The following is a 27,540-nucleotide window of genomic DNA, read 5'->3' on the forward strand; positions in this document are numbered from 1 at the left end:
ACGAGAAGCCACCGCAATGAGAAGCCCGTGCACCGCAACAAAGAGTAGCCCCCGCTCGCCGCAACTAGAGAAAACCCACGTGCAGCAGCGAAGACCCAATGCAGCCAAAAATTAAATAAATAAATTTATTAAAAAAAAAAAAAAGAACACTTCTCAGAGGCCTCCCTGACCCCAGGCTGGGTTGGGGTGAGCTCATCCCACCCTCAAGGGGGTCCGATGTCTGCCTCTCCCACCCAGACCACAAGTGCATGAGGGCTGCATCCCCTGGGCCCAGTCCAAGGGTGGACACTCCATCCCCTCAACACCTCCCTGTAACGAGCGCTTACTATGTGCCAGGCACTGGGCCAATGCTTTCCCTACATCATCTCGTTTCATCCTCACAGTAACTCTCTGAGAGGTAAGGACCAACTTCCCCCCTTCACAGGCTGGGCAGGCTCAGAGCAGTTAAGTGATTTGCTTGGTCTCAAAGCTTGGAAGATCCAGAGCTGGGATTTGAACCCAGGTGCCCCTATTTCCCAGCAGAAAAATTTGAACTGTGCTTGGGAGATGACGGGCAATGACGAGGTGGGAGGGGACAGGGCGGACAGAGATGGGACAGCACCTGGAGGTCAATAATGAGAACTGCAGGACGGGGGTTGGCCTTAGCAGTGACACCCAACCTGCCCCACGGCTCCATCAGCACCCAAAGGAACCAGAGCGGGACGTCTATCCACTGCCTCCCTACCCTCAGAGTGAAGCCGGTACCCTCGTGGCGGCCTGCAAGGACCGCTTGAGCAGGTCTGGTGTCCCACGGCCTCACGTGCCACACCTCTCCACCTTGTTCGCTACACTCCGGAAGCGCTGCGGCCCTTGCTGTTCACAGGACAGGGGTACTGCCACTCAGGACTTCTCCACTTGCCTTCAGTCTCTTCTCCCACCCTTCCCTTCCCCACCTCCTCCTCAGCAGGGCTCTCCCTGCCTCCCACAGGGACACCTTAGCCCCCATCCTGGCCTTAGCTTCAAAAACAATTTTACCGGGGCTTCCCTGGTGGCGCAGTGGTTGAGAATCCACCTGCCAATGCAGGGGACACGGGTTCGAGCCCTGGTCTGGGAAGATCCCACATGCTGCAGAGCAACGAAGCCTGTGCGCCACAACTACTGAGCCTGCGCTCTAGAGCCCATGAGCCACAACTACTGAGCCGGCGCGCCACAACAACTGGAGCCTGTGCTCCGCAGCAAGAGAAGCCACCGCAATGAGAAGCCGGCGCACTGCAACAAAGAGTAGCCCCCGCTCGCCGCAACTAGAGAAAGCCCGCACACTGCAACGAAGACCCAACACAGCCAAAAATAAATAAATAAATTTATTTAAAAAAAAAAATTTTACTGTGATAAGATATATATAACAAAATATGCCTTTCTCACCACCTTTAAGTGGCATTAATTATACTCACGCTGTTGTGTGAACATCACCACTGTTTCTAAATCTTTTCCATCACCCCTATTATCGATTGAATTGCATCTCCTCAAAATTCATATGTTGAAGTCCTAACTGCCATACCCAGAATGTGACCTTATTTGGAAATAGGGTTGTTATGGATGTCATGAGTTAAGACGAGGTCATACTGGAGTAGGGTGGACCCTACTCCAGTATGATCGGTGTCCTTATAAAAAGGGGGAATTGAGACACACACCCAAGGAGAACTCCGTGTGAAGACTGGGGTTATGCTGCCATAAGTCAAGGAACTACCAGAAGCTAGGAAACCTGGAACAAATTCTCCCCTAATGCCTTTAGGGGAAGCATGGCTCTGTTGACACCCTGACCTTGGGCTTCTGGCTCCAGAACCGTGAGACATAAATTTCTGTTGTTTAAGCCACTCAGTTTGTGGTACTTTGTTACAGCAGCCTTGGCAGACTAGTACAACCCCAAACTCTGTAACCAGTAAACAATAACTCTTAATTCTCCCCTCCTCACACCCCCTGGTAACCTCTAAACTCTTTGTCTCCATGAATGTCTATTCTAGATATTTCACATAAGTAAAATCATACTATATTTGTCCTTTTGTGAGTAGCTTATTTCGCTTAGCATAATGTTGTCAAAGTTTACCCATGTTGTAACATGTATCAAAATGTCACTCCTTTTCAAGGTTGAATAATAATGGTATCACATTATCAATTCACCTGCCGACTCACACTTTGGTTGCTTCCACATTTTGGCTACCGTGAATAATGCTACAATGAACACTGGTGGACAATATCTATTCAAGTGCCTATTCTTTTGGGTATATACCTAGGAGTGGAATTGTTGGGTCATACGGTAATTCTAAGTTTTAGTTTTTCGAGGAACTGCCAAACTATTTTCCAAAGTGGTTGCACCATTTTACATTCTCACCAGCAATATCCCTTGACTTATTTTTCCTTACCTATTTTCCAGCTCATACCACCACCCAATACATTCTATATTTAATTTATATATAGCACTTTTATTGTCTGCTACTCCCATACCTAGACCATAAGCTCCATAAAAGCAGAAATGCTTGTCAGTTTTGTTTACCACTCCATCCCCAGTGCTTTAACTGTATTTGGCACATAGTATGTGCTTAATAAATAGCGGAACTGAATGAATGAATGCAATCCTGGGGCTAAATCTGTGGATTTGAAGAGGCAACAACTCAATATCTCATAGTGAATTTCCCACAATTCTAAGATTCCACAGGTTCTATTCTAGGCCCTAGGAATCAAGATGAGATTGGGGTCAGGCCGAGACAAGATGAATGCTCCCTAAAAGGCTGCTTGCACCCGCTGAAACACAGTGCTGATTTTCCCAGAGTCATCCCCTGGGCCTTGGGAGCAGGTGCGGGTGGGAGGATCTCTTCTGAAGAAGTTCCTGGAAGGGGGCTTGGGCTGAGTGTGTATGTTTCTGGGGTAGATATGGGGGTCATAGGTCTGGTATGGAGGAGTGTGGAGCCAACAACAGGAGAATGAAGAGGATGAGGTACTGATGGAGAGAGGGCAGGGGTCAATTAGAAAGGGCAGAGACTCAAAGACTCAGAGGAGTTAAAGGCATTAAGAAGCAGCACCGGGGGCTTCCCTGGTGGCGCAGTGGTTGAGAATCTGCCTGCTAATGCAGGGAACACGGGTTCGGGCCCTGGTCTGGGAGGATCCCACATGCCGCGGAGCGGCTGGGCCCGTGAGCCACAATTGCTGAGCCTGCGTGTCTGGAGCCTGTGCTCCGCGGCAGGAGAGGCCGCGATGGTGAGAGGCCCGCGCACAGCGATGAAGAGTGACCCCCACTTGCCACGGCTGGTGGAAGCCCTCGCACGGAAATGAAGACCCAACATAGCCATAAATTAAAAATAAATAAATAAATAAAAAATTTAAAAAAAAAAAAAAAAAAAAGAAGCAGCACCGGGCTTCCCTGGTGGCGCAGTGGTTGAGAATCTGCCTGCCAATGCAGGGGACACGGGTTCGAGCCCTGGTCTGGGAAGATCCCACATGCCACGGAGCAACTAGGCCCGTGAGCCACAATTACTGAGCCTGCGCACCTGGAGCCTGTGCTCCGCAACAAGAGAGGCCGCGATAGTGAGAGGCCCGCGCACCGCGATGAAGAGTGGCCCCCGCTTGCCGCAACTAGAGAAAGCCCTCGCACAGACACGAAGACCCAACACAGCCATAAATAAATAAATAAATAAAAACTTAAAAAAAAAAAGAAGCAGCACCCTCAGCCACTATGGAAAACAGTATGGAGGGTCCTCAAAAAACTAAAAATAGAGTTGCCATATGATCCAGCAATCCCACTCCTGGGCATATATCCAGACAAAAATATAATTCAAAAAGATACATGCACCCCTATGTTCATAGCAGCACATATTCACAATAGCCAAGACATGGAAACAACCTAAATGTCCGTCGACAGATGAATGGATAAAGAAGATGTGGTACAGCAACTTCCCTGGTGGCACAGTAGATGAGACTCCACGCTACCAATGCAGGGGGCCCGGGTTCAATCCCTTGTGACGGAACTAGATCCCACATGCATCCCACAACTAAGAGTTCGTATGCCACAACTAAGGAGCCAGCGAGCCGCAACTAAGGAGCCCTGGAGCCACAACTAAGGAGCCCACCTGCCACAACTAAGGAGCTGGCAAGACGCAACTAAGGAGCCCACCTGCCGCAACTAAGACCCGGTGCAACCAAATAAATAAATAAATATTTTTTTTAAAAAAAAAGATGATGTGGTACACACATACAATGGAATACTACTCAGTCATAAAAAAGAACAAAATAACGCCATTTGCAGCAACATGGATGGACCTAGAGATTATCATACTAAGTGAAGTAAGTCAGAAAGAGAAAGACAAATACCATATGATAATCACTTAAATGTGGAATCTAAAATATGACACAAATGAACTTTTATGAAACAAACAGACTCACAGACACAAAGAACAGACTTGTGGTTGACAAGGGGAAAGAGGGGTGGGAGAGGAATTGAGTGGGAGTTTGGGATTAGCAGATGCAAACTATTATGTATAGAATGGATAAACAACAAGGTCCTACTGTAGCACAGGGAACTATATTCAATATTCTGTGATAAAGCACAATGGAACAGGATATTTTAAAAATGTATATACATGTATAAATGAATCACTTTGCAATACAGCAGAAATTACCACATTGTAAATCAACTATAATTCAATGGAAAAAAAAAAGCGGCACCCTCTACTCCCTTTAAAAAGAAGCAAGCTACGGTATGTGCAGATCAGCCTGGGTGAGTGGCAGGACTGAGACTTGGCTCAAGAGGGGCGTGGCCCAGCGAAGGGCCAGAAAGTGATGTAAGGGGGGTGGGGGGCGCAGGTAGGCGGGTCTCAGCAAGGAACTAGCTGAAGGGGCGGGGTTCGAGACTGGTCATCAAAAGAGGGGCGGGGCGGGCCAGGCCAAGGGCGGCCTCGTAGGCGGGACAGAACTGGACATGGGGGCGGAGAGTAGCGGCGGAGGCTCTGCGAGGCCCGCCCACTGACCCTCCCCTTCTCCACCAAGCTCTCTCACCTCCAACAGGCGCGCTCCGGTTAGGAGAGATGGGCGAGGGCCGCGGGGCAGGGCTGGACACACCACCGAGGCCGAGGCCCCGGCGCAGGGCTGAGCGCAGGCCCCCCAGCTGGGCCTCCGCTGCACGCCGTTGCGTCTCCACGCGGGCCAACTCGGCCTCCAGGCCTTGAGCCCGGCCCTCGGCCGCGCTCAGTCGCAGCCCCAGCTCCGCAGCCTCGGCCCGGGCGGCCTCCAGCTTCAGTTCCAGGCTGCGGGCATGGTCCAACTGCTGTTTCTGGGCGCTGCGCGCCTCCTCCAGGGAGCCCAGCAGGCCTCGCTCGCGGGTCCGGAACTCGCCCTCTTGCTCCTGCAGCTTCCGCTGGGCTCCCTGGAGCTGGGGCGAGGGGGCAAGGCCGGGAGGTGGGGGTCAGCAAGGCCGCCCCTCAACCCGACACCCACCCTCCAAGGCTCAGCCTGGAGCCCACGGGCCCAAAAGTGGCGTGCAGAACTCCTGTTTCGTTAATGGTCTCCACCCAGGCAGGAGATGCAGGAACATCATGAGAGTATGGAAAGAAACTATTAGAATTTGTTTACCTCTTCCTTCTGTGTATATGCCTTGCAGTGTACACAATTTATTAGTAATAAGCTAACAGCTAATGTTTACATAGATAGGAATTATTAGTGCCAGGCACTAAGTACCTTCCCCTCAAAAAAATCAACTCTAATTACCACTATAAATCATCTCCATTTTACAGATAAGGAAACTGAGCACAGGGCAGTTATGTAACTTGCTGGAGGCCACACAGCTAGTAAACTGAGAGCTAGGATTCAAAGCCAGGCACCCTGGCTCCAGAGCCTTTTCTCTTAACCATTAGGCCACACTGCCTCTCAGTACACATAATTTATCAATAAATCACACAATGAGGGGAGGTACTAAAAAATTATTTACCAGTGAAGTGCATGGTCACACACACTCACACATACCCCTCTGGTTCAGAGAATGAGTCAACCTCTCACGGTCATCAGTTTCACTGGAAACCATCTATGGAACACCCCCTGGATGACAAGACCTACACAACCTGGTATACATCCCCTGCTGTGCTAGCCCCTATCCCATGAATGCTCTAAAGCACAGAGAGGTTGAGTGATTTAGTCAAGGTCACACAGTAGATTCACTGCCAGAAAACACAGAGTGAAAAGAGTGTAGGCTTTGGAGTCTGACAGACCTGGGTGGCTGTGTGACCTTGAGTAGATCCCTTGACCTCTCTGAGCCCCAGTGTCTGGTTCTCTCTGTAAACCGGGGCTAATTATACCTACATCATGAGGCTGCTGGGAGAATCAAACAAGATTCTGTCTACAAAGCTCCCCCCACCCCCACTACACAGTTCTTGCAGTTGTTATTATTGTTATTATTATACCTGGGGAAGAATCTCAAGGAGTGGGGAACAGGGACCAGTCCTAGGCAGTGATCTCGCAGAATGACTCCAGCACTGGAGTCCCCACCTGCTTCTCACTGGAGAAGGCCCAGGGCAGCGTGACTGCCTCCGGGGAGCCTCCTCCTCCAGGCAGTCTGCCCACCATCTAGTTACCTCCTGCCGCACAGCCTCCAGGTTGGCTTCGCCCTTCAGCAGCTTCTGTCGGAGGCCCAGGGCCTCCCATCTGCCCTCCTTTTCTGCTCTCTCGCCCAGTGCCACGCGGCCCTGCAGCTCCACCAGCTCCCGACCCAGCCTGGCGTTCTCACTGTCCAGCATCTTCATCTGTGAGAAAGAGTGGACACAGGCAGGACCTAGGACCCATTCTCGGCACCCACAGCCCCTTCTAGCCCAGGGTATTGGAGACTGCCCGCAGGCTCCAATGGCAGCCTTTTCAGCTCTGCCCCTATAACCCTGCCCAGTCCAAACCGGGCACAGAAGGTATCTGGGACCCACTCTCTAGGGACACATACACTGAACACCACCCCAATCCACTGGGAGCCTGCCCCTGATGACTCCACCCTGGCTGAGCCACGCCAGGCACCTGGGCACCAATGACCTCAATGTACCACCTAATCATAACTACCTATCATGGAGAGTAGGGGTAAGGGGTGTTGAACTCCTAGGAGTTCTGCAGGGCAGGAACTCTGGGTCACTTTTCACCTCTACGATGATGCCTAACTTTTATGGAGTGTTTACCATGTGTCTAGCTCTGTTCTAAGCACTTCGCTCATATTAACTCATTAATACGGGGTAGGTACTAACATTATCCCTCTTTAACAGACATGAAGACGAAAGCTTAGAGAGGTGAAGAGACTTGCCCAAAGTCACACAGCTCATAAGCAGCAGACTGGGATTTGATCTCAGACAAGCAGAATCAAAGGTATGTTTCTAGGCCCCTATTTCCCCACAGGAGCAGGTGGGGGGATGAGGCCTACTTACCCCACAGTGCTACAGCAAAGGGAATATGAAAACATGCTATAGCATGCAAAACACCCAGCAAGAGCCTGGCACACAGTTCCTTTCAGGAATTCTTGATGTTTCCCAGGACTTCAGCCCAATGGGAGGGGGCCCAGGTAGAGGGGTACGTTGGTGGGAGGTGGAGGTGATTTGTTATTCAGGCTGCAATATCTCTGGGGAGGCAGGGCCTGGGTGCCAAAGGGGGCTGTTTCCTGTTCTGCCGGTCTTCTAGAGTGGGAAAGCCTGAGCCCTCAGTGTCCCGGGCAGTGCCCAGTATACAGCAGGTACTTGTTAAATGCTTGCTGTTATTGATGGGCTTGGAAATCATCTAGTTCAGGGCTCTGCAGACTGCAGGCCAAAATCCTGCAGGCCAAATTCCACCAGTCATCTGCTTCTGTAAGGGCTTGAGCTAAGGATGGTTTGTACATTTTTAAATAGTTGAAAATGGCTCATTTTTACATGGTTGAAAGAAAAGTAAAATAAGAATATTTTTGACACATGAAAAGTATATAAAATTCAGGGGACTTCCCTGGTAGCACAGTGGTTAAGAATCCGCCTGCCAATGCAGGGGACACAGGTTCGAGCCCTGGTCCAAGAAGACCCCACATGCCACGGAGCAACTAAGCCCGTGTGCCACAACTACTGAGCCTGTGCTCTAGAGCCCGCGAGCCACAACTACTGAGCCCACGTGCCACAACTACTGAAGCCCACGCGCCTAGGGCCCGTGCTCCACAACAAGAGAAGCCACCGCAATGAGAAGCCCACGCACCGCAACGAAGAGTAGCCCCTGCTCGCCGCAACTAGAGAAAGCCCGCACGCAGCAGTGAAGACCCAATGCAGCCTAAATAAATTTTTTAAATCATAAAAAAAGTATATAAAATTCAAATTTCAATGTCCATAAGCAAAGTTTTAATGGAACACACTCCACTCATGTAGGTACCGTCCAGACCTGCTTCCTCCCTATGATGGCAGAGATGAGTGGCTGCAACAGAGACCGTAAGGCCCATAAAGCTAGAAATATTTACTACTGGGCGCTTTACAAAAAAAGGTTGCCAGCTCCTGACCTAGTTCACGGGATCTGCACCTCTTGTTGTTCACAGATTCCTTTGAGAATTGGATAAGAGCCCCAGACCCAGTCTTTGGAGAAATGTGAGCGAGTGTGAACACAACTGTATCCACACACGCACACACAAACACACGGTTTCAGGGTTTGAGGATTCCTCAAAGCCCGTCCATTAATACCAAGGTTAGGTAACAAGCCTTGTTATAGTTCAAGGCCCTGGTTTTACCTATGAGAGACCTCGGCTCCCGAAAGGGGGTGCTGTGGCCCAGCGGGGTACCTGCCGCCGGAGCTCCTGCAGCTCCCTCCGAGCCTCCAGCCGTGAGCGCTCCACCTCCTGCAGCCCGGCCCGCAGCTCGCCAGCCTCCTTGCCCACAGCCACCCGAGCCTCCTCCAGGAGCACCAGCTTCTGCTCCTTGTCGTCATTGGCAAGCTTCAGGCTGGAGGGGGCAGAGGGCAGAGGGCAGAGGTAGCCCCAGGTCCTGGAAGAGTAGGTGAGTGGCCCTACACAAAGGTCCCTTCCCCTGATTCCCGGAGTGGGTCTGGCAGGCTCTTGGCCTAGAGGTGCCCCAAGTGCTGCCTGCAAAGTGGCCCTCTCCTGAGCTGGGGACTTCAGCTGAGAGAGGTGGACCAGCGACACACGCTAGTCTCCAGGGTGATGCCAGTGGGTGAGGTCAGAGTCTGGACCCAACGCTGCCTGCAACCACCATTCCCCTTCCTTCAGGTAGGACAGTCACCTAAAACAAACCAAGTCCGGGCTTGGTTCGAGGGCAGAGACTCCCCATCTGTGCGATTTCCCCAGAACCTTGCGGGGTGAAGTTAGTTCCTGGGATGAGATTCAGTGCGAATGAAGGATGAGGCTCGGTGAAGGGCTGGGGGCTGGGCCCCCCGTGTCACCCCACCTGATCCGCTCGCTCTCCGCCTTCTTCACGGCCACCCGCAGCTCCTCGTTGGACCGCCTCAGGGCCTCGAGCTCCTTGGCCCCCTCGCTCAGGCTGCGCCGCAGCTCGCCCGCCTCCTGGCGCTGGGCCTCACAGCCGTCCTGGCTCTCACGCACCTTGCGCTGGGCCTCCAGCAGCTCCCGCCGCAGCCCGTCGCGGGCATCCTCCAGCAGGCGCAGCTGGGTCCGAAGCTCTTCTGCCTGTGAGGACAGCGGGGGTCCACATATGGGGGTCGGGCCCCACTCAAGCTGGGTGGAAAGGAGCCCACTCCCGTCTCCCTGGCCACGGGGCACCTGCCCCATCCCTCTGCAGCGGCTCGGACTGCAGGTGTGAGTTATGATTTGGGGCAAAGCATATTGGAGTCAGCGGTGCTCTGGCCTGAAATAAACATCAATCAAGATCATCCTGTGGGACTTCCCTGGTGGCGCAGTGGTTAAGAATCCGCCTGCCAATTCAGGGGACAGGGGTTCAAGCCCTGGGCCGGGAAGATCCCACACGCCGCGGAGCAACTGAGCCGGTGCACCACAACTACTGAGCCTGCGCTCTTAGAGCCCACAAGCCACAACTACTGAGCCTGCATGCTGCAACTACTGAAGCCCACCTGCCTAGAGCCCGTGCTCCGCAACAAGAGAAGCCACCGCAGTGAGAAGCCTGCGCACCGCAACAAAGAGCAGCCCCCGCTCGCCGCAACTAGAGAAAGCCTGTGCACAGCAATGAAGACCCAATACAGCCAAAAAATAAATAAATAAAATAAAATAAAATAAATAAAAAGATCATCCTGTGCATCAACCTCAAGAGGGCAGGGACGCCCAGCCCAGCCTCTCTGTGAGAGCCCAAGTCCCACACGTACCCAGCAGGTACTTAATAAACGCCTGCCGCCTGCTTCCTTTCATGCATTCCTTTGTCCTCGAATGCACGCTTCTGGGTCCCCAGCGGCGTCTAGGCTGCACTGCCTAGGAGGAAGTGGGTGGGTGGACGGGCAGGCGGCTCACCTCACGCAGGCAGGACTCCCGCTGCCGGCCCAGGTCTCGGGCCTGCTCCTGCAGCCTCTTCACCTCCTGCGCATGGGCCGCGGCAGCCTCCTCAAGCTGGGCCCGCAGGTCCCGCAGCTCGGACGTCAGGGCATTCACGGTGCTCTAGGACACACGGGCTCCTGAGACTTGGCACTGCCGTGTCCTCCTCCCCCGCACTCCCAACCCCCACCGCCACTGATAGCAGCTGCGCCAACTGAACTGTCCATTTGCGGCTCTAGACTCGGCCCCTCACGCTGGCCTGCCGGGCCCTCTACTGATCCCTTGACGCCTGGCAAGTGCTATGCACGGAGCCGGTCTCTGCCTCAGACTAGGGGATTCACAGGGCAGAGCTGTGCCATCTCCCTCCAATGGGGACTCCCAAGGAAGGGTGAAGCTCCGCCGACAGCCTGGACGCTGCCCCCAGGGCAGAGCCACGTCTCCCCCTCGGGCAGGGTTGTGTCCCCCCATCCCCGACCCCGGCTCAGATGGAGGCCCGCCCGCCCCGCCTGGCCTACCCGGTCCTGCTCCTGCCGGCTCTGAGCGTCGCGCTTCTGTCGCTCCATCTCCAGGGAGATGGCGGCCAGGCTGTGCCGCGTCCCCATCAACTTCTCCGACAGCGCCGTCTTCTCGGACTCCTTCAGGGACAGGGCCTGGGCAGAGGCAGGGAGCAAAGGGCTCGGGGTGTTGGGTGGTCTTGGGGGGCATGCTTGGGCCTTTCCCCCACGCTGGCCTCGGAAATGTGCCCACTGAGGGCTCGGGGACCTGACTGGGCCACCACAGGTGGAACCAGGGCAGAGGTGCAGGCTCACCCCCTCGGCAGCCCCAGGAAAGGGTACAACAGCAGTAACAATAACCTGGACACAGACACAACTTAGACATCTCACATCCTGAAGCAGGGCCTTTCATTATTCCCATTTTACAGATGAGGCTATTGAGGCTCAAAGAGGTAAAGTGACTTGCCCAGGGTGACGCAGCAGGTGAGGAGAGGAGATGGACGCAGTCTGCCCTGTCTCCATTACATTATGGGAAAGTCAGGAGTTAGTTCTTTCTGAGGAGGGTCAGCTGCTGCATGTGGGCTTCGCGGGGACTGCTCAGAGGCGGTCATGGGGACGCCATGCCCAGCCTGGGGTGGGAGGAGGGATGGGAGAATGTGGGTCAGCTTTTCTGGAACAACGCTCACGGTGTCATGACTGTGGCTGCCACTCAGTAAGCTCCCACCACGTGCCGGGCCCGCTCGCTGGGCAGGGGTGTCAGCGATGCTTCACAAACACCCCTTGAACTCCCCCATCCTGAAGGCGAGGAAACCGAGGCCCAGAAAAGGACTCCTAGCTCCTAGCTGCTGGGTGGCTAAGCGGGGACCAGCCCCAGAACAGGGGCCCCTCAGGCAGCAGTGGAGGCCGCACCAGGGCTCACGAACCTGCTGCTTCTCGCTCTCGGCCAGGAGGAGGCCCTCGTCACGCTCCTGCTGCAGGGCGGCGATCTCCTCGCTCAGCTCTTCCTTCTCGGCCTCCAGCCGGGCCAGCAGCTCCTCCCGCTCCCGCTGCAGCTGACTCTGCAGCTGGGCCCGCTCTGCCTCCAGCTCCCGCCATGCCGCCTCCTGGGGGCCAGGCCCAGGTGCATGTGACCCACGAGGCTGGGCCCAGACAGCCCCTCACCAACCTCGGGGCAGCAAGGGCCGTGGGGCAGGTGATCAGGGAACTACAAGGTGGGGTGGGTGATAATGAGGGCCGTGATGGGGACATGCCAGGAGCAGCAACGGCCTGGCCTTTGGGTGGGCGGGGGGAGGAGGGTAAGGGGTCAGAGAATGTTTCCTGGAGGAAACAAGCAGCCGTCAGTCAGGCAGAGAGAAAAGCAAAAGAACCCCAGGCCAGAGTACAGCCCCGGAGACGACTCGGAGGAAAGAGGAAACATGATGAACAGGGAAACTGTGATATTTAAGGTCACTGGAGCTTGGACTACGAGGGGGACACGGTGAAGGACGGGGCCAGAGCCACAGGCAGCAGCCAGGCCAGACCAGACCAGCGGGCTTCAGGGAGGGGTGACCTGATTTTCAGGACAGTTGGGAAGGCAGAGCCTCAAGCCAGAGTGACAAGGAGCAATCTGAATTTTAGAATAGCGGGTTGTTCAGAGCTTGCGGAAGAGGGACCAGGATTGGGGGCTGGGGTAGAGGGGAGTTGGGTCGGCTGTGAGCAATAAGAGGGCATGGGTCTGGGGGTGGCGGAATAGCTGGAGAGAAGAGTACAGGTATGGTGACATTAAGAGGCTGAGTCTGCTGGTGCAGGGAGACTGAGGGAAGGCACAGGAGTTTGGCTCCCTGGGTACTGGGTGGGTACAACCCACAGGCAGAGCCCACTTGGGGTCTGAGGGAGGTGCCTGGCCCCAGCACTAGTCCCTAACAGCTGTGTGAAAATACTCTCTGCTTCAAACGCTCTGTCGCCACCTGCTGGAGAAGTGTGATTCTATCCACAAATCCAAGAAGACTATGTACTACGTGAATGGCGCCCCCTGGTGTCAGGAGCCACAGCCTGAACCTCTGTCAGAGGCAGCCCCGTCCAAGATGAGTGACTCAGGTCCCCTGCCAGAGGCCCACTCTGGAGAGTATCTCAGTACAATAATAATAATGACAACCAGCAATTATGGAGCATTTACAAAGTGCCAGTCTCTATGTTAAGCTCTTTGTAAGGATCATCTCACCTCATCCTCATAAATTATACTATCACTATCCCCATCGTTAAGATGGGGAAATGGGGGACTTCCCTGGTGGTCCAGTGGCTAAGACCCCGCCGCTCCCAATGCAGGGGGCTTGGGTTCGATCCCTGGTCAGGGAACTAGATCCCACATGCCGCAACTAAAGATTCCGCATGCTGCAACTCAAAAAAAAAAAGATCCCGCATGCGGCAACGAAGATCCCGCATGCCGCAGCTAAAACCCGGTGCAGCCAAATAAATAAATAAATAAATTTTTTTTTTTTAAAATGAGGAAATGAAGGCACAGAGACCTTAGGTAACATAACCAGCATTTGGCCAAGATCAGGTTGAAACTCAGGCAATGTAACTCCAGAGCCAGGGTTCTTAGGTACTTCTGTTCTGTCTTTTGGTGACCTGGCCCCTCCCCTTTCTATGTGCTCTGGTCCCCCGAGTGATCTTTCATATGCAAACTGCACTTCTTAGCAAATTAAAGTGCTTTCCGACTCTACATTAGATCAGCATTTTCCAAATATGGTTGTGGACCCCCTGCACCAGGATCACCAGGGCTGGACTAGATTGGGGCCTGGGAATCTACATGTTTGATAAGGAGTGGTCCCCGATGGATCCTCCCAGCTGCCCCCAGAGCCTCTGAAACAGAGATGAAGTTCCATTTCACTGAGGCAGAGTGAGAAGGATGACTCGCCTGAGGTCACAGAGGAGACAGAGACAGTGGTTCAGAGCCCTCCCCCACCCCACCGCCTGCCCCAACCCAGCTGCCTGAACCTTCTCTCGCTGGAGTCGCTGTAAGTCCTCCTCGTGGGCTGCCCGCTGCTCCCGCAGAGAGGCCTGGGCCTCCCGCTCAGCCTGCACCAACTTCTGGGCCATCAGTTCCTTGTCCAGAGCGACCTTCTCCTCTGTAGTTGTTATCTGCTGCCGCAAGCCCGCCAACTCCCCTGCACAGAAGGGATGGAAAGGAGAAACAAGCTTGGGTCGGACCCTCCCAGTGGGCCAACAGACTCAGGCCAGGTGAGCTAAGTGGGCAAAATCCCAGAGGGGAGAGGGCCCACCGGTATCTAGCTGAGTTCCCTTGGAGAACGTTCTTGCCCTCTCTGGGCCTCCGTTTCCCCATCAACTGCATGGGCCCAGTGGCCCTGTCCCCCTCCCTACCGACCTGGAATGGCATCTAAAGGATGAAGTGACTGATGAGGAGGCCCCCCCAAATGGAGAGGACAGCAAAAACAGGAGAACCCCCATCACTGATTGAGTGCTTACCACGGGCAGGCACCTGGCTGAGCACAACACAGCTTCACATCACACCTACGCAGCTTATCCCCAATTTACAGATGAGGAAACGGAGGCTCCGAGGAGACAGGCAACCTCCCAAGGCTGCACAGCTTTCCGTAAGGCATCACCTTTAATGACTGACTGCCATAAGCATACTTGCTGGACTGTCAGCACTAATGTGACCGGGGGAGGGTGCACCCCACAGGGGACAATCTAAAAACTATCCTCGGGGTTGGAAGTCCACCAGAGACTGTCAGCATTTCCCTTCCTGGTTCTGTCTGACTCACGTGGACGTGGACGAAAAACTTAATTTTCGCGGCCCAAGCAGGTGCTTAGTAAATGTTTGTGGAGCAAGAAAAACCTCTGAGTTCAGAGACTGGGTGGGAATGAGAGTCGTCAGAAAAGCAGCTGATGATGGCTCCGCGGAGACGCAGAACTCTCTAAGCGCCCTGATGACGGTAGACAGCAGCCACTGTTGGCTGCGGAGCCAGGCACTGTGCCAAGGCCATGCTTTTCTCACCTCATCCTGGCAAAGCCTCAGAAGGTGGGCCTCATCACCTCTAATTGTCAGAGGAGGAACCCGTGGCCCAGAGAGGGAAGGGGCTGGCTTGGGAAAGCGGCTGGATTGGAAGCCAGGTCAGCCGCACCCCAAAGCCAGTGATCCCAACTTCGGTGAGACCCCAGAACTAGAAAGGTTACAGCTCCAGCTCCGGGCTGGAGCCCGGGGTTCCCCACCCCTCAGCCCTGGCCCCCCTACCGGTCAGGGTCTCCTTGGCCAGCAGTAGGGCCTGCCCATCCGCTTCCAGCTGCTCCCGCCGGGCCTCGAGCTGCGCCAGCTGCCGCTGCACCTCAAACAGGCTGCTCTCCAGGGCTTCCTTCTCCAAGCTGCAGCACGCACGATCCCTGAGGCCCTGGGACCCAGCCTCCCGGGCCCCAGGACACTGTGAATCCCAGGGCGTGGCCAGCCATGGGCCAGGTGCCAGCCTACCTGCCCAGCCGTGCCCACGCTCCCCGGGGAAGCCTGAGCCCCGGCTAAGATGAGCTGGTGACCTGGCTCCTAAGCAACTGCCCCTGAGGGCCAGTGCTGGGACGTGGCTGGTCACGGGGTGGCTCCGCCAGACCCCCCAGGGTGGGCTGGGCAGAGCTCAAGGCCTTACCGCAGGCGTGTGGCCTCCTCCGACAGGGTCCGGCCCTCGCGCTCGGCTGCTGCCAGCTGCACCGCCAGGCCGGCCCGCTCCTTGGCCAGCGCCTCCTTCTCCCGGGCCGCCCGCTCCAACGCCTCCGTCCGCCGCTGCATCTCCCGCCGGGCCTGCTCCAGCTCCTGCTCCCGCCCGCTCAGCTGCCGGGAGAGCTGGCCCCCACCAGGCACCGTGAGCACCACCCCCAGAATCCCCCAACCCTGGGCCCGACCCAGCCCTGGCAGGCAGGAGACCAGGTTCAAGCCCAGGTTGTACCCTGACGTGCTGTGTGAACCTGGACAAATCACAGCCTTCTCTGGACCTGCAGTGCACGCACATGCAAACATAAGGGTCATCACTTAGTTTGCGTAGCAACCAAACACTTCCTGCACCCCAAAATGTCCAGAGAAGCTGAATGTATAAAACAAACCAAAGGAGAGCGGCTCTGCAGGCCTCAGAAAGGGAACCTAGAGCCTGGCTCCCTGCGCCGCGTGGTCTGTTCCCTAGAGGCCTCTCCCAGGAAGCCAGGCCCTCCAGGACAGACACCTAAGGTCCCTTCCAGCTATGATTTCCCAACAAGTCTAAGATTCCAATTCTAAAATTTGCTACCAATTATCATATCATTACTCTTTACTGAGTGGTGATTCATTTCTGTAAGTGCTTACCCCGTATACTCTTCAGAACAACGCTTTGTGATATGAACTATTAGCCCCACGTTATAGGTGGGGCCACTGAGGCACAGGGAGGTTGCGTTGCTTGCTCAAGGCCCCCAGCTGGCAGAGGTGGGGCTGGATTTCAGCCGGGAAGCAGGCTCCTGAGCCTGTGACGTCCCCCAGGACAGAATGCAAAAGGCCGGGAGCCTAGAACCCCTTCCCCACCTGCTCCCCAGACCCCACACACACCCACCTGGGCCAGCCGCTCCTGCAGCCGGCAGCGCTCCTGGTGCATCTCAGGGAGCTGGCGCTCCAGGGCCTCGCGGGCCTGCTCTGCCGCCCGCAGGGAGCCCTCCAGGCCCTGCCGCTCCGCCTCCTGCTCCAGCCGCAGCTGCGCTAGCTGCTCCTGCCCCTCCCACGCGGAGGCGGCCGCCTGCTCCACCTGCCGCTGCCGGCCCAGCAGGGCTGCCTTTTCCTCTTCTAGCTGGGGGGCCAGGTGGGGGTGAGTGACCAGATCAGCCCAGGCCCTCACGGGCCGAAGAGGTCCCACCTAGGACCAAGGATGCCTTCTCCACCCACCTATCACCGCCAGCCCGCAGAAGCCTCCCTGGGGGTAAGGGGCGGTGCCCTAGGGCATGCGGACACTGGCGAGGAGGGGAAGGAAGGGCCCATGGAGCTTCTTTTCTCTCAGACCATGAGAGAGAAGACAGACAGACAGAAGGAGTCAGAGACAGAACAACAAGACAGAGGGACAGAGGTGTACAGGGAGCTGTCGGGGTGTGGGCCTAGGCTGGGCCTGGGGGTGCCTCCGCGGGGTCTCTGAGCGGGCAGGACAGATGGGCGAGGCAGGAGGGCCTGCTGGCACACAGCGTACCTGGGCGACAAGGCGGTTCAGACCCAGCTTGTCCTGGGCAAGACTCTCGTTCAGGGCGCTCAGCTTGGATAAGGAGTCCCGCAGAGAGGCCTCCTCGGCCCTCAGCTTGGTCATGGAGAGCTCAAGCTCCACGCGGCCAGCCTCAGCCTGCAGGGTCGGGACCAGGGCGGCCAGAGACGGTCAGGCGGGGAGAGATGGAGAGAGATGGGAAAAGATGTGCAGAGACATGGAAAGATAAGGAGAGATGGGGAGAAAGGCAGAGAGATGGGAGAGGCAGGAGGTGGGGAGGTGGCGAGAAGAGGCACGGAGAGACAGGGCCCCCAGAGACAGGGCAGGGGACACGAGGAGGGAGATAGAACATGAGACCATGAGACAGAAAAAAAATCCCTGCAGACGCCCTGCTGCCCACGCTGCTGCGCACCCAGAGCCGTGCAAGGCCCAGTGAAGCTGCTCCCACTGTGGGGCGCGGCCAGAGGTCAGAGGGCGCCCCAGAGTGGGGTCTAGGGCGGCCTTGCTCAGGACCCAGACCACAGACAGCAGGGCAGGCACCGACCAAGAACTGTGCCCCCAACCCTCACAGACCCCAGGACCTGTGTCCAGAGATGGGACTGGATGACCTGAGCTGCAGGTCCTGCCCCAGAAGCATCTGGAAAAGCAGGGATATGACCAGCCCTAAAGGTCAGTTCATTATGGCTGGGATCAGAGGTCAGTGTGTGGCCAGGGTCAGAGATGAGCCTGAAATAGGGGTCAGTCTGTGGCCAGAGTGAGAAGGCCTGGGGCCTAGGGTAGAGGTGGGTTTGTGGCAGTGTGGCAAACGGGGACCCACCTTGGTCAGCGCCTCGGCCACCTCGGCCTTCTCAGCCTGCAGCATGTCCCGCTGCAGCGTGGTACAGCTCAGCGCCTCCCTCACCTCCACCAGCTCCTTCGCCAGCCCTGAGCGCTTCACTTCCAGCTGCTCTAGCTGTCTATGGCTGTGGGACAGAGGGTGGGGGGTGCCCCATGTCACTCCCCTGCCCTGAGTCTCCCACAGCCAGACATGCTGGAGCAGCCAGGGGCCAGGCCCAAGGCAGGAGCCTCACCCACAAGGACAGCCAAGCCCACTGTTGGACCTGTTTTCACATCTGCAAAATGGGGTAACGCTCGCCTCGTGACGTTGTGAAAAGGATATGTGTCCTGGGACTTCCCTGGTGGCACAGTGGTTAAGAATCCGCCTGCCAATGCAGGGGACACGAGTTCGACCCCTGGTCCGGGAAGATCCCTCATGTCACAGAGCAACTAAGCCCGCGAGCCACAACTACTGAGCCCATGCGTCGCAACTACTGAGCCCGCGTGCTGCAACTACTGAAGCCCGTGCGCCTAGAGCCCGTGCTCCGCAACAAGAGAAGCCACCACAATGAGAAGCCCATGCACCGCAACGAAGAGTAGCCCCTGCTCGCCGCAACTAGAGAAAGCCCACGCACAGCAACGAAGACCCAACGCAGCCAAAAATAAATAAAACTTTAAAAAAAAAAAAAAAAAAGGATATGTGTCCTTATTGTACCTGACATATCTCTCCAAGGGCCTTCAGAAACAAGGATAATGTCCACTGCCACAATGTACTAAACATCACTGTTACTAATGCCTCAGAGAAGTAAACAGTGAAGTGGTTAAGAGGTTAACTCTGAAGCCCCAATGACTGGGTTCAAATCCTGGCTCTTCCACTAACTAGCTGTGTGACCTTGGGCAAGTTACATAACCTCTCTGTGCCTCAGTTTCACCATCCATCTCATCCAAATGGAGATAATAATAGCTCCTACATCACAGAGTTACCATGAAGGTTAAACAAGAGAATGTAAGTGCTTAAAATGGTGCCTGGTACTTAGTAATATAAGTACTGATGTTATTGTTATAACTTTAAATTTAAAAAATATTAATGTTATATTAATATTATTGTTAATTAACTTAATGAACAATAATACTAATGCTATATAGTTCATATAACTACTGTTATATTAGTTGTTTCGTTTTGTTTTGTTTTTTGGCTGTGCTACGAGGCATGTGGGATCTTAGTTCCCCAACCAGGGATCGAACCCACGCCCCCTGCAGTGGAAGCGCGGAGCCTTAACCACTGGACCGCCAGGCAAGTCCAGTTGTTATCATCATCCACACTCTACCTCCTACCAGTTCTCTGATCTCAGGCACATGACTAAACCTCCCTGAATCTCAGTTTCCTGAAATGGGTCTGGTTAGAGGACCCTATAGCAGAGGGGTGCCATGAGGACCCTCAAGACGGTAGAAGGCCCAAGACACAGTCAGTACTCCCTAGCCCCCAGGGACAGTCGGGAGCCCCAGGGCCCATCCAAGCGGCCCTGGCAGGGAGCCAGAAGCTACTCACCTGCGCTCGAGCTCCCTGCGTGTCCATGCACTGTCCTGGGCTGTGTCCTCCCGCTCTTCCTCCAGCTGGTCCCGCTGGCGCCGCAGCTCCTCCTGGGCCGCATGCAGCTTCTCCCGCTCCTGCCGTAGCTCCTCAGCCTGCTGCTGGGCCACCTGCAGGCTGTGGGCTAGGCTGTCCTTCTCCCTGCAGGACAAGGGGAGGGGGAACTGAAGGGGATGCAGAGGCCACTCCCACCGGGGAAGACGGCCGTGCTGCTGTCCTAGCCAGGAGCCACATCCTCCCATCCTCCGAGGCCCCGGCCTCTAGAAAGCCTTCCTGCCCCTAAGCATGGCCCACTCATTTCATCCACGTCTCCCTGGAGCTGACTCTTCCCGGCATAGGGCACTCAGCTTTCCTTCTCCCCCAACCAGCCCACTTGGAGGCCCAGTGGAATGGATGGAGGCACTGGCATTATCTCCAACTACCCCACCAGGTGAAGATGCCAGGCTAGGTTCCTGAGACATGTGGGCAATTTTGCTGCTAGCTCTGCTAGCCCACATGGCCAGGAAATGCCCCCTACAGCACCCTATGCCCCTCAATTCTGGGAGGCCCAGTAGAGCTGGGTCTGTCCCGATCCCACAACTGCCTGCTGTCCAGGCCAGCAGCACATGGTAGCCAGGGCAGGGGAGGGAGGAGGCTCCTTCCAAGGCAGGGGTTTCTAGCTCAGGCTTAGGGCTGATCGCTATCATATCCTCCACTGCCGCCCCCCTTCGCTCAAAGTGGCAACCTGTAAATATTGATATATTAGATACGAAGGCTGGTGGTAGGTGGGAAAAAATATTCGACATGGGCTTCCCTGGTGGTGCAGTGGTTAAGAATCCACCTGCCAATGCAGGGGACACAGGTTCGAGCCCTGGTCCAGGAAGATCCCACGTGCCTCGGAGCAACTAAGCCCATGCGCCACAACTAGTAAGCCCGCGTGCCACAACTACTGAAGCCTGCGCACCTAGAGCCCATGCTCCACAACAAGCCACCACAATGAGAAGCCCACGCACCACAACGAAGACCCAACACAGCCAAAAATAAGTAACTAAAATTTTCAAAAAAAATAAAAGGGTGGGGGTCAAACTCTATCCAAGTTAAAAAAAAAAAAAGCATTCAACATGAAATTAAGAAAAATAGTAGAATGCAAAATGAGGTGTTCGCTGGGAATGCAACTACATAAAAAGCCCCTTTCCTTCCAAGGCATGGGAAGCAGTGGTTTTGCTGTCAGATGGACCTGAATCCCAATTCCTACCCCAGCCACGTTGCTGTGTGACCTTGGACAAGTCTCTCAACCTCAGGGCAGTAACAGTTGTGAACTGCATGAGTTTGATGGGAAGACTAATTGAGATAATACACAGGAAGCACTTGGCAATAAGCCTAGCACATAGTAGGTATACTGGAAAGGTTTGCAAACCGACTGTCAGGAAACACAACTGGAAGCAAAGCCAGTGCATTAAGAGGGGTTAGGATGAGCAGGGGAAGCTGCGAGGAGGTCCCATCTTTTTATTTCCCCTCCATTTTTCAAACTTTTTATTACGTGGTTACATTTACAAAGAGAAAAACCAAAAAACAAGCACCAAAAAAATCAAAAACAACCAGGCAGCTAAGAGTGGATGATTTCTTGTCTCCAAAATCTCCAAGAGACAGAGTCGAGAATAACAGTGTCAATATAGCTCTTGGAGATGATGGAAATGTTTTATAGTCATATATCCTACTTATTAGCTCTTGAAATGTGGCTAATGCAACTGAGGGACTGAATTTTTACTTTTGTAAATGTTTACTTAATTTACATTTGAACAGACACATGCGGCTAGTTATGACCATATTAGTGCAAATCCGCATGTTCACAGGCTCTGGCTGGCGTTAGGCCCAGACGCTGACTTATTCTCCGGGCTCTCCACCTCTGACCTCCCGGCACCTGTTCAGGAGGTCGACGGCACTGCGCAGGCGCTGGGCCTCGCGCTGCCCATCCTCCTGGGCCTGGGCGGCCCGGTCGGTCTTATCCCGAAGACGCTGCAGCTGCTCCTCAAGGGCACGGCGCTCACCCTCGCTGTCACTAAGCTGCTTCCGCAGGGTGCCCAGGAGGTCCTGACTGGCCTCATAGCGCCCCCGCATGTCCTGTGGCATGGGAATCACTGAGTGTAGGGGAGCCCCGCGAAGCTCCCTCCCCGCTCTCCGCACACCAGCCTATGCTGCGGCCTAGGCCTGGGTCCAGGCCTGGGGCAGGAGAGTGGAGCTAAGCCCCCAGACTCAGTTTCCACTCCCCTGCATCGTGCCCTCACCACCCTTCTGAGACCTCTGCAAGGGCTCTGAGCCTCCATCTCCCTGGGGTCCCGGGCAACCTAAGTCCCCAGGACACCAGACAAACAGCCAAGCACACTCCTTCCCCTCCCCCACTTCTGACCGCCCCCCCCCACCCCAAACACACACCAAGGCTCTCTGGCTCTGTGTGGGAACCCCATCTCCCTTCCTATACCAGGACTCTTACTCCACCCCGGGCTCCGCCCCCAGCAGCTCAAGACCCTCCCACTCTAGACTCAGATTCCTCCAGTGGTCTCAGCCACCTCCATGGGTCCTGACTCAGTTGCCGTTTCTCAAGGCTCTGACTCTACCCTGAATGCTCAGGCTCCTCCCCTAAGACCCTGGCTCCGACCAAGGTTGCCCAAGCCCCTCCCCGCTGGACTCGAGCTCCGCCCCAGGACACTCAGGACCCTTCCTACCTGGACCTGCAGCTGACGCTTGTGCAGAGCGGAGTGAATCAGGGCTAGTGTGGAGGAGTCCGAGCAGGCAGGGGATGGGCCTCGGCGGGGGGAACGGCCACGGCCGGGCGAGGAGCGCCTCGGTGGAGACGGGGTCCGGGCCCCCGAGAGCCCCCGCAGGCTGCCGTCCGACGCGGCCGCTGTACGCTCAGAGCCACTTAACTGGACGCCGCTCTCCATGTCTGACAGGACGGCCTGAGGGTGGGTTAGGGAGGCAGAAGGAGGAGGGGAGCTGCGGTGTTAGTTGCGCCAAGAAGCTTCGGGAGGCAGTGGGGCCACCAGGGTCCTCATGTCTAGCTTCATGCCTAACTCTGCAGCACTTTCTCACCTCCGCTAGCTCACAGCCCTCAGCCCACCAGGTAAGGCCTCCCATTTACTGGGGAGACATGATTCAGCGTTTCTCACAGATGGGCAGGGAACATGCAGTGCCTCCTCTCCAACGGGGAACTCCCCCGGGGTGGGGGGCAGGGGGTGGCAGAGTTTGGGCGGAGCTAGCAGGGGTGTTAAACAGCAGCCTAGGTTTCCAGGGCCCCCAACCACTTGCAGTTCAGCTCAAGGCCACCAGGGGACGTGGTGGCCCAGGACTGCCTTGCCTTGCCCTGCCCAGGGCTCCCACCCCTTCTGGCCTCTCCCGGCTCCCAAACCTGCGCCAGGTCCCTCAGGGTCTGCTGCAGTCCCTCTCCATCCTCCGTCTCCAGGGCCGCCTGCTCCTGGAGCCGCAGGGATTCCTAGAGTGGTGTTGGGGAGACAGGCAAAGAGCGGTCAGGGTCTCTGCCCTAGTCAGAAACCCCACCTTCGTCTCCCTCCCCGGACTACCACCGATCAGCTGGCCTCGAAGGCCATGCCCAGGGGCCAGCAGCTTGGTAGACCCCACAGCGGCCCCAGTGCCCTCAATGAACAGACCAGGCCCAGAGAGGTGTGGTGTCCTGCCCCAGGTCACACAGCCTATTGGAGGAGAGCTGGATGTAGAACCCAGGCCAGACCCCACACATAAGGATGACTAACCCAGGCAGTACCCTTGAGAAGGGTCCTTCTGGTGAGGAGGCAGCTGAATTCCAAAAGAAAGAGCCCTGGGCTAGCAGGGCACAGGCATGAGTTCAAATCCTGACTCCCCAGCTTAGAGACTCTGGACAAGTATTTCCCCTTGGGCCTCAGGTTCCTCATCTGTATAATGGGGATCATGCTACAGAACTGCTGAGAGGGAAATGGGATAAAGGAGGTGAATGTGCTTACCACTAAAGCTGGCACCCACTAGGCGCTCACACTAAAGCTGGCACACACTAGGTGCTCAATTAATGAAGGGGTGAAACTGAGTCTGAGTGGGATGTTTGGGGTTGGCACAAGCAACCCAGCCCTCAGCCTGTGTCCATGGATCTGGTAGGTGCCCCCGCCCCGCCCTGCATCTCACCAGGGCCTCAAGCTTCTCAGTGAGGGCCTTGTTGAGCCGATCCTTTTCCAGTTTCTGGTTCTGAAGGCGCTCGACTGTCAGGGCCAGCTCAGTCACTCTGGAGGTAGGGGAGCAACACAGGTGAATGGGAGACCCACCCAGCTTCTCCTCAAACCCACCAGCTCTGTGTCCTTCATGCTTCCCCAAACCTGAGGCAGGGACCCTAGGATTTGCCTCCCTTGCCATGTGACCTGAAGTCACTCTCCTTTCTCATCTCTAAATGAGAATGAGGTGGCCACCCACTTTATCTCAAGGGAAAACACTCTGGGACTTGTCTAGGTCTCAGGAGCAGAGGCTGAACTGCTCGTGATGTGCCCTGGGCAAGAGCCCTCTGAACCTCCGTCTCCCCACTCTGCCAAACGGGGTGCCTGGGGAGACTGGCTGAACTCACACAGGGGAAGGGCCCGTCCCTGTTAAACAGACGCCCCCTCCTCCCCGTATCTCCGGGCATACACTCTGTGGGGAGGTCTGCCTCGCGTGGTGCCTCCGGGTGCCCACCTGGCACTGAGGTCGGCCTTGTCCAGGTTGCTTTGCACCTGCAGCTGGGCCAGGTCCTTCTCCTGGAGCACCTTGTCCCGTAGCTGCTCCTCCAGCTGGGCCTGCAGCAGGGCCTGCTTCTCCAGGGCCGCCTCGGCCCGGCTCTCGGCCAGCCGCAGGCCTGTGCTCAGCCCCAGGCCCGCCTCCTGGATGGCTCGTGAGGTCCGAGCCAGCTCCCCTCCCAGCTGCAGCAGGTCCCTGGTGGAGAGAACACAGGATGGGGATGGGAATGGGGGGGTGGGCTCCCAAGTGTAAATTAAAACTACAGTGGGATGCCATTTGTCGCTATCAGACTGGGGACAAAAAGTCACATAATGCACAGTGTAGGTGAGGCTGTGGGGAAACAGGCTCTCCCTACACTCCTGGTGTGAGGGTGAGTGTAACCACACAGAGGGCAATTAGAAGAACTCTGAAAATTATAAATGGATAGGTTCTATGACCCACTGACTCCATCGCTCAGAATTTATCCTACAGATATGCCCCAACGCAAGGAAAATGACCTGTGTATAAGGGGATCCACTGCAGCCTTGCTCATGTAAGAAATACTGGTGGCAACCTAAATATCTATCGAAAGGGAGCTGCTATCGCCTTTTCTTTTTTCTTTTGGCCACCGCGTGGCTTGCAGGATCTCAGTTCCCAGACCAGGAATTGAACACGGGCCATGGCAGTGAAAGCCTGGAATCCTAACCACTAGGCCACCAGGTAACTCGGCAGAGAGCTGCTATTAAAAAAATCATGATACATCCCTTCAATGGAATACTTTGGAGCCAAGAAAAACTAATGGGGAAGCTCTTTAGAGCCTGATGTGGAACCACTTCCCAGCTATAACTATTGGGTGAACAAAGCATCTTCGAGAACTGCAAAAAGGGAATTCCCTGGTGGTCCAGTGGGTAGGACTCTGCGTTTCCAATGCAAGGAGCATGGGTTCAGTCCCTGGTTGGGGAACTCCCACAAGCTGCGTGGTGTGCCCCCCCCAAAAAAAAAGAACTGCAAAGATGAAATTCTCCCAAGAGTGTATAAAAGAAAAGTGGGGGCTGGGGGGGAAATGTACAGTCTGCTGTATTTGCTTGTATCAAATGAGCCTGAGTGTCTGGGTCAGAGGCGGCAGGAAGAGTTTTCACCATACACCCTTTTGAAATTTGAACCTTGTGCATGTGTGAGTTATTCAAAAGCAAGATGTTAACATTTTAAATGCTAATTAAAAATTACGTATTTTAAATATATCAAATAGGTTAAATCCTCCCCTTTCCTGAATGAACTGTACCACTGGGTACCTAACAGTAAGAAGAGGAAGTGCCTTATTATAGAAGAATTCCAGTTAATACATGAAGAAGTGACAGAATGAGACAATCACGATTTTGCAACCTCTGACCAATGTCTGGACCTTGGCATTGAGCGTCAAGGGCTGCTAACGCACAGACAGAGGCTCCTGATGGCAGAGTACACATGGCGCTTATGAAGAAGTCTTGTCAAAACAAAACAAAGCAAAACACAACAATCCGAACCTGAATCTGATCAAGCCTTAAATCCAACATCCAATTTACAGGGGACAAAGGTGTTAAAGGACACCACAGAATCCAGACTGTGGGAATCTCTAAGGACAACTGTCCCGGTTTCCTGAACAAATAAAAGAGACTTAGAAGACAAATCAACCAATCACACTTTGTGAACATCTATGGATCCTGATTCAAACAATTTTAAAGACAAAAAGTGAAGAAACACCATCTGTGACACTGATGAGTCAACTGGAAATTTGGATACTGAGAGAATAGTAGATGATCTCAACAAAAGATCATCGCTCAAACAAATGTTTAAGGCACAAAAGGAAACAAATTGGTCTGCCTGCCTCTAGGCTCGCCCCCCTGCAGCCTCACCTGCCCAAAGATCAAGCAGGACCAAGTCCCCTGCGGCAGGAGGCCGTTGAGGCTCTTTTCCAACCTGACCTCCTTTCGCTTGCCTTTTGCTTCAACCCCACTGGCTGCCATTTTCTCGCACCTCCAAGCCTTTGCTCCTGCTGTTCCCTCTGCCTGGGGTGCCCTCAGCTCTGCCAGTTAAAACCCCACCCATCCCTTGGGGTCAGAGCAAATTCCACCTCCTCAATGAAGCATTTTTCTGACCTCCCCACCCCTCCCAGTTCTCTGAGCATCCAGGACATCCTTTCTGTTCGCTTTCACGTCACTGACCACTCACTTCCTCAGTCTAGAGGTTGCAAGTTCCTTTTTTAAAAAATTAGATTTAATTTAATTTAATTTAATTTAATTTTTGGCCATGCCACACGGCTTGTGGGATCTTAGTTCCCCCACCAGGGATTGAACCCTGGCCCTTGGCAGTGAAAGTGTGGAGTCCTAACCACTGGACTGCCAGGGAATTCCCTAGAGGTTGCAAGGTACTTGGTAGCAGAAGCTGAATATCATAGTAGATTAAAAGCAGGAACTGCAAATCCTGATTCAGCCACTTACTTACTGCTGTGTGACCTTGGGAAGGTCACTCTACCTCTCTGAGCCTCAGTGTCCTCATCTGTAAAATGGGGATCATTCCAGTTCCTACCTCACAGGGACACTGTGGATATGAGATGAAATAAAATGTACAAAGAGCCTAGCTCAGAGCAAACACCTAGTAAACGTTTACTATTTACTGGTAATGACTAGGAAACGGTAAATTTAGTAAATACCAAATAGTATTTAGTATTTAACCTTAGTCATTTGGTCATAAATAGCCAATTTAGCAAGTACATTAAGTAAATACTAAGTGACTGCCATGATCTTGGTAAGAGTTAATTATTACTAGTTGCCTCTGCATCTCCGTAGGGCCCTGCACACAGTAGGTGTTTTGGGTCGGACCGAAGTTCAACTGAGTTGCGTTGAATTCAGTGTGAAAAGCAGGGTTGTCTCCCGGCTGCTGCAGCGTCTCCCCGAGCCACCCCTCCGCCGGCCAGGCCTCCTCACCTCTCGGTGGACATCTTCACCTCGCTGAGCAGCCGTCGGGCCCCCACAGCCTGCCTCCACAGGAGAAGCAGGCGGCTGTGCTCGTGGCTGAAGTAGGCGTTGAAAGACTGGAGGGCAGAGGGGCTGAGTGAGGGGCTGAAGCGGGGGCCGGCCCACTTCCTGCCCCAGCTCTGACCACCCCAGAGGCACCGTCGCCCGGGGGGGTGGGTCTCCCAGTGGGCCGGCTCTGGACCCGCATACAGGGCTGTGTCGGAGCTGTACGGTCACCAGCTCAAGCCTCCCACTGGCTAAGGGAGCTGGATTTCAAAGGCTCCACGGACTGCAAGCA

The 27,540-nt window shown here is 54.9% G+C and overlaps 1 protein-coding gene across 9 annotated transcripts in view; it reads right to left on the minus strand.

Annotated features, from left to right (window-relative positions):
• Positions 1-27,540, minus strand: part of CROCC (ciliary rootlet coiled-coil, rootletin) — a 48,566-nt gene that overhangs the window by 7,813 nt on the left and 13,213 nt on the right. For all 9 annotated transcript variants that reach the window (XM_082413868.1, XM_082413863.1, XM_082413865.1 and 6 more), the window contains 20 exons: positions 27,213-27,319; positions 24,229-24,465; positions 23,692-23,788; positions 22,928-23,011; positions 22,245-22,478; positions 21,443-21,642; positions 19,501-19,683; positions 17,953-18,097; positions 17,127-17,273; positions 16,506-16,736; positions 15,579-15,772; positions 15,179-15,306; positions 13,921-14,090; positions 11,868-12,047; positions 10,966-11,100; positions 10,430-10,573; positions 9,399-9,637; positions 8,777-8,936; positions 6,594-6,761; positions 5,026-5,398 (listed from right to left, as the gene is read on the minus strand). In XM_082413868.1, coding sequence (XP_082269994.1) covers positions 5,026-5,398; positions 6,594-6,761; positions 8,777-8,936; positions 9,399-9,637; positions 10,430-10,573; positions 10,966-11,100; positions 11,868-12,047; positions 13,921-14,090; positions 15,179-15,306; positions 15,579-15,772; positions 16,506-16,736; positions 17,127-17,273; positions 17,953-18,097; positions 19,501-19,683; positions 21,443-21,642; positions 22,245-22,478; positions 22,928-23,011; positions 23,692-23,788; positions 24,229-24,465; positions 27,213-27,319 — 3,556 coding nt within the window. The remainder of the gene's footprint in view (positions 1-5,025; positions 5,399-6,593; positions 6,762-8,776; positions 8,937-9,398; positions 9,638-10,429; positions 10,574-10,965; positions 11,101-11,867; positions 12,048-13,920; positions 14,091-15,178; positions 15,307-15,578; positions 15,773-16,505; positions 16,737-17,126; positions 17,274-17,952; positions 18,098-19,500; positions 19,684-21,442; positions 21,643-22,244; positions 22,479-22,927; positions 23,012-23,691; positions 23,789-24,228; positions 24,466-27,212; positions 27,320-27,540) is intronic.

Source organism: Balaenoptera physalus, assembly GCF_965194825.1.
Source record: "Balaenoptera physalus genome assembly, chromosome: 1".
Taxonomy (NCBI): domain Eukaryota; kingdom Metazoa; phylum Chordata; class Mammalia; order Artiodactyla; family Balaenopteridae; genus Balaenoptera; species Balaenoptera physalus.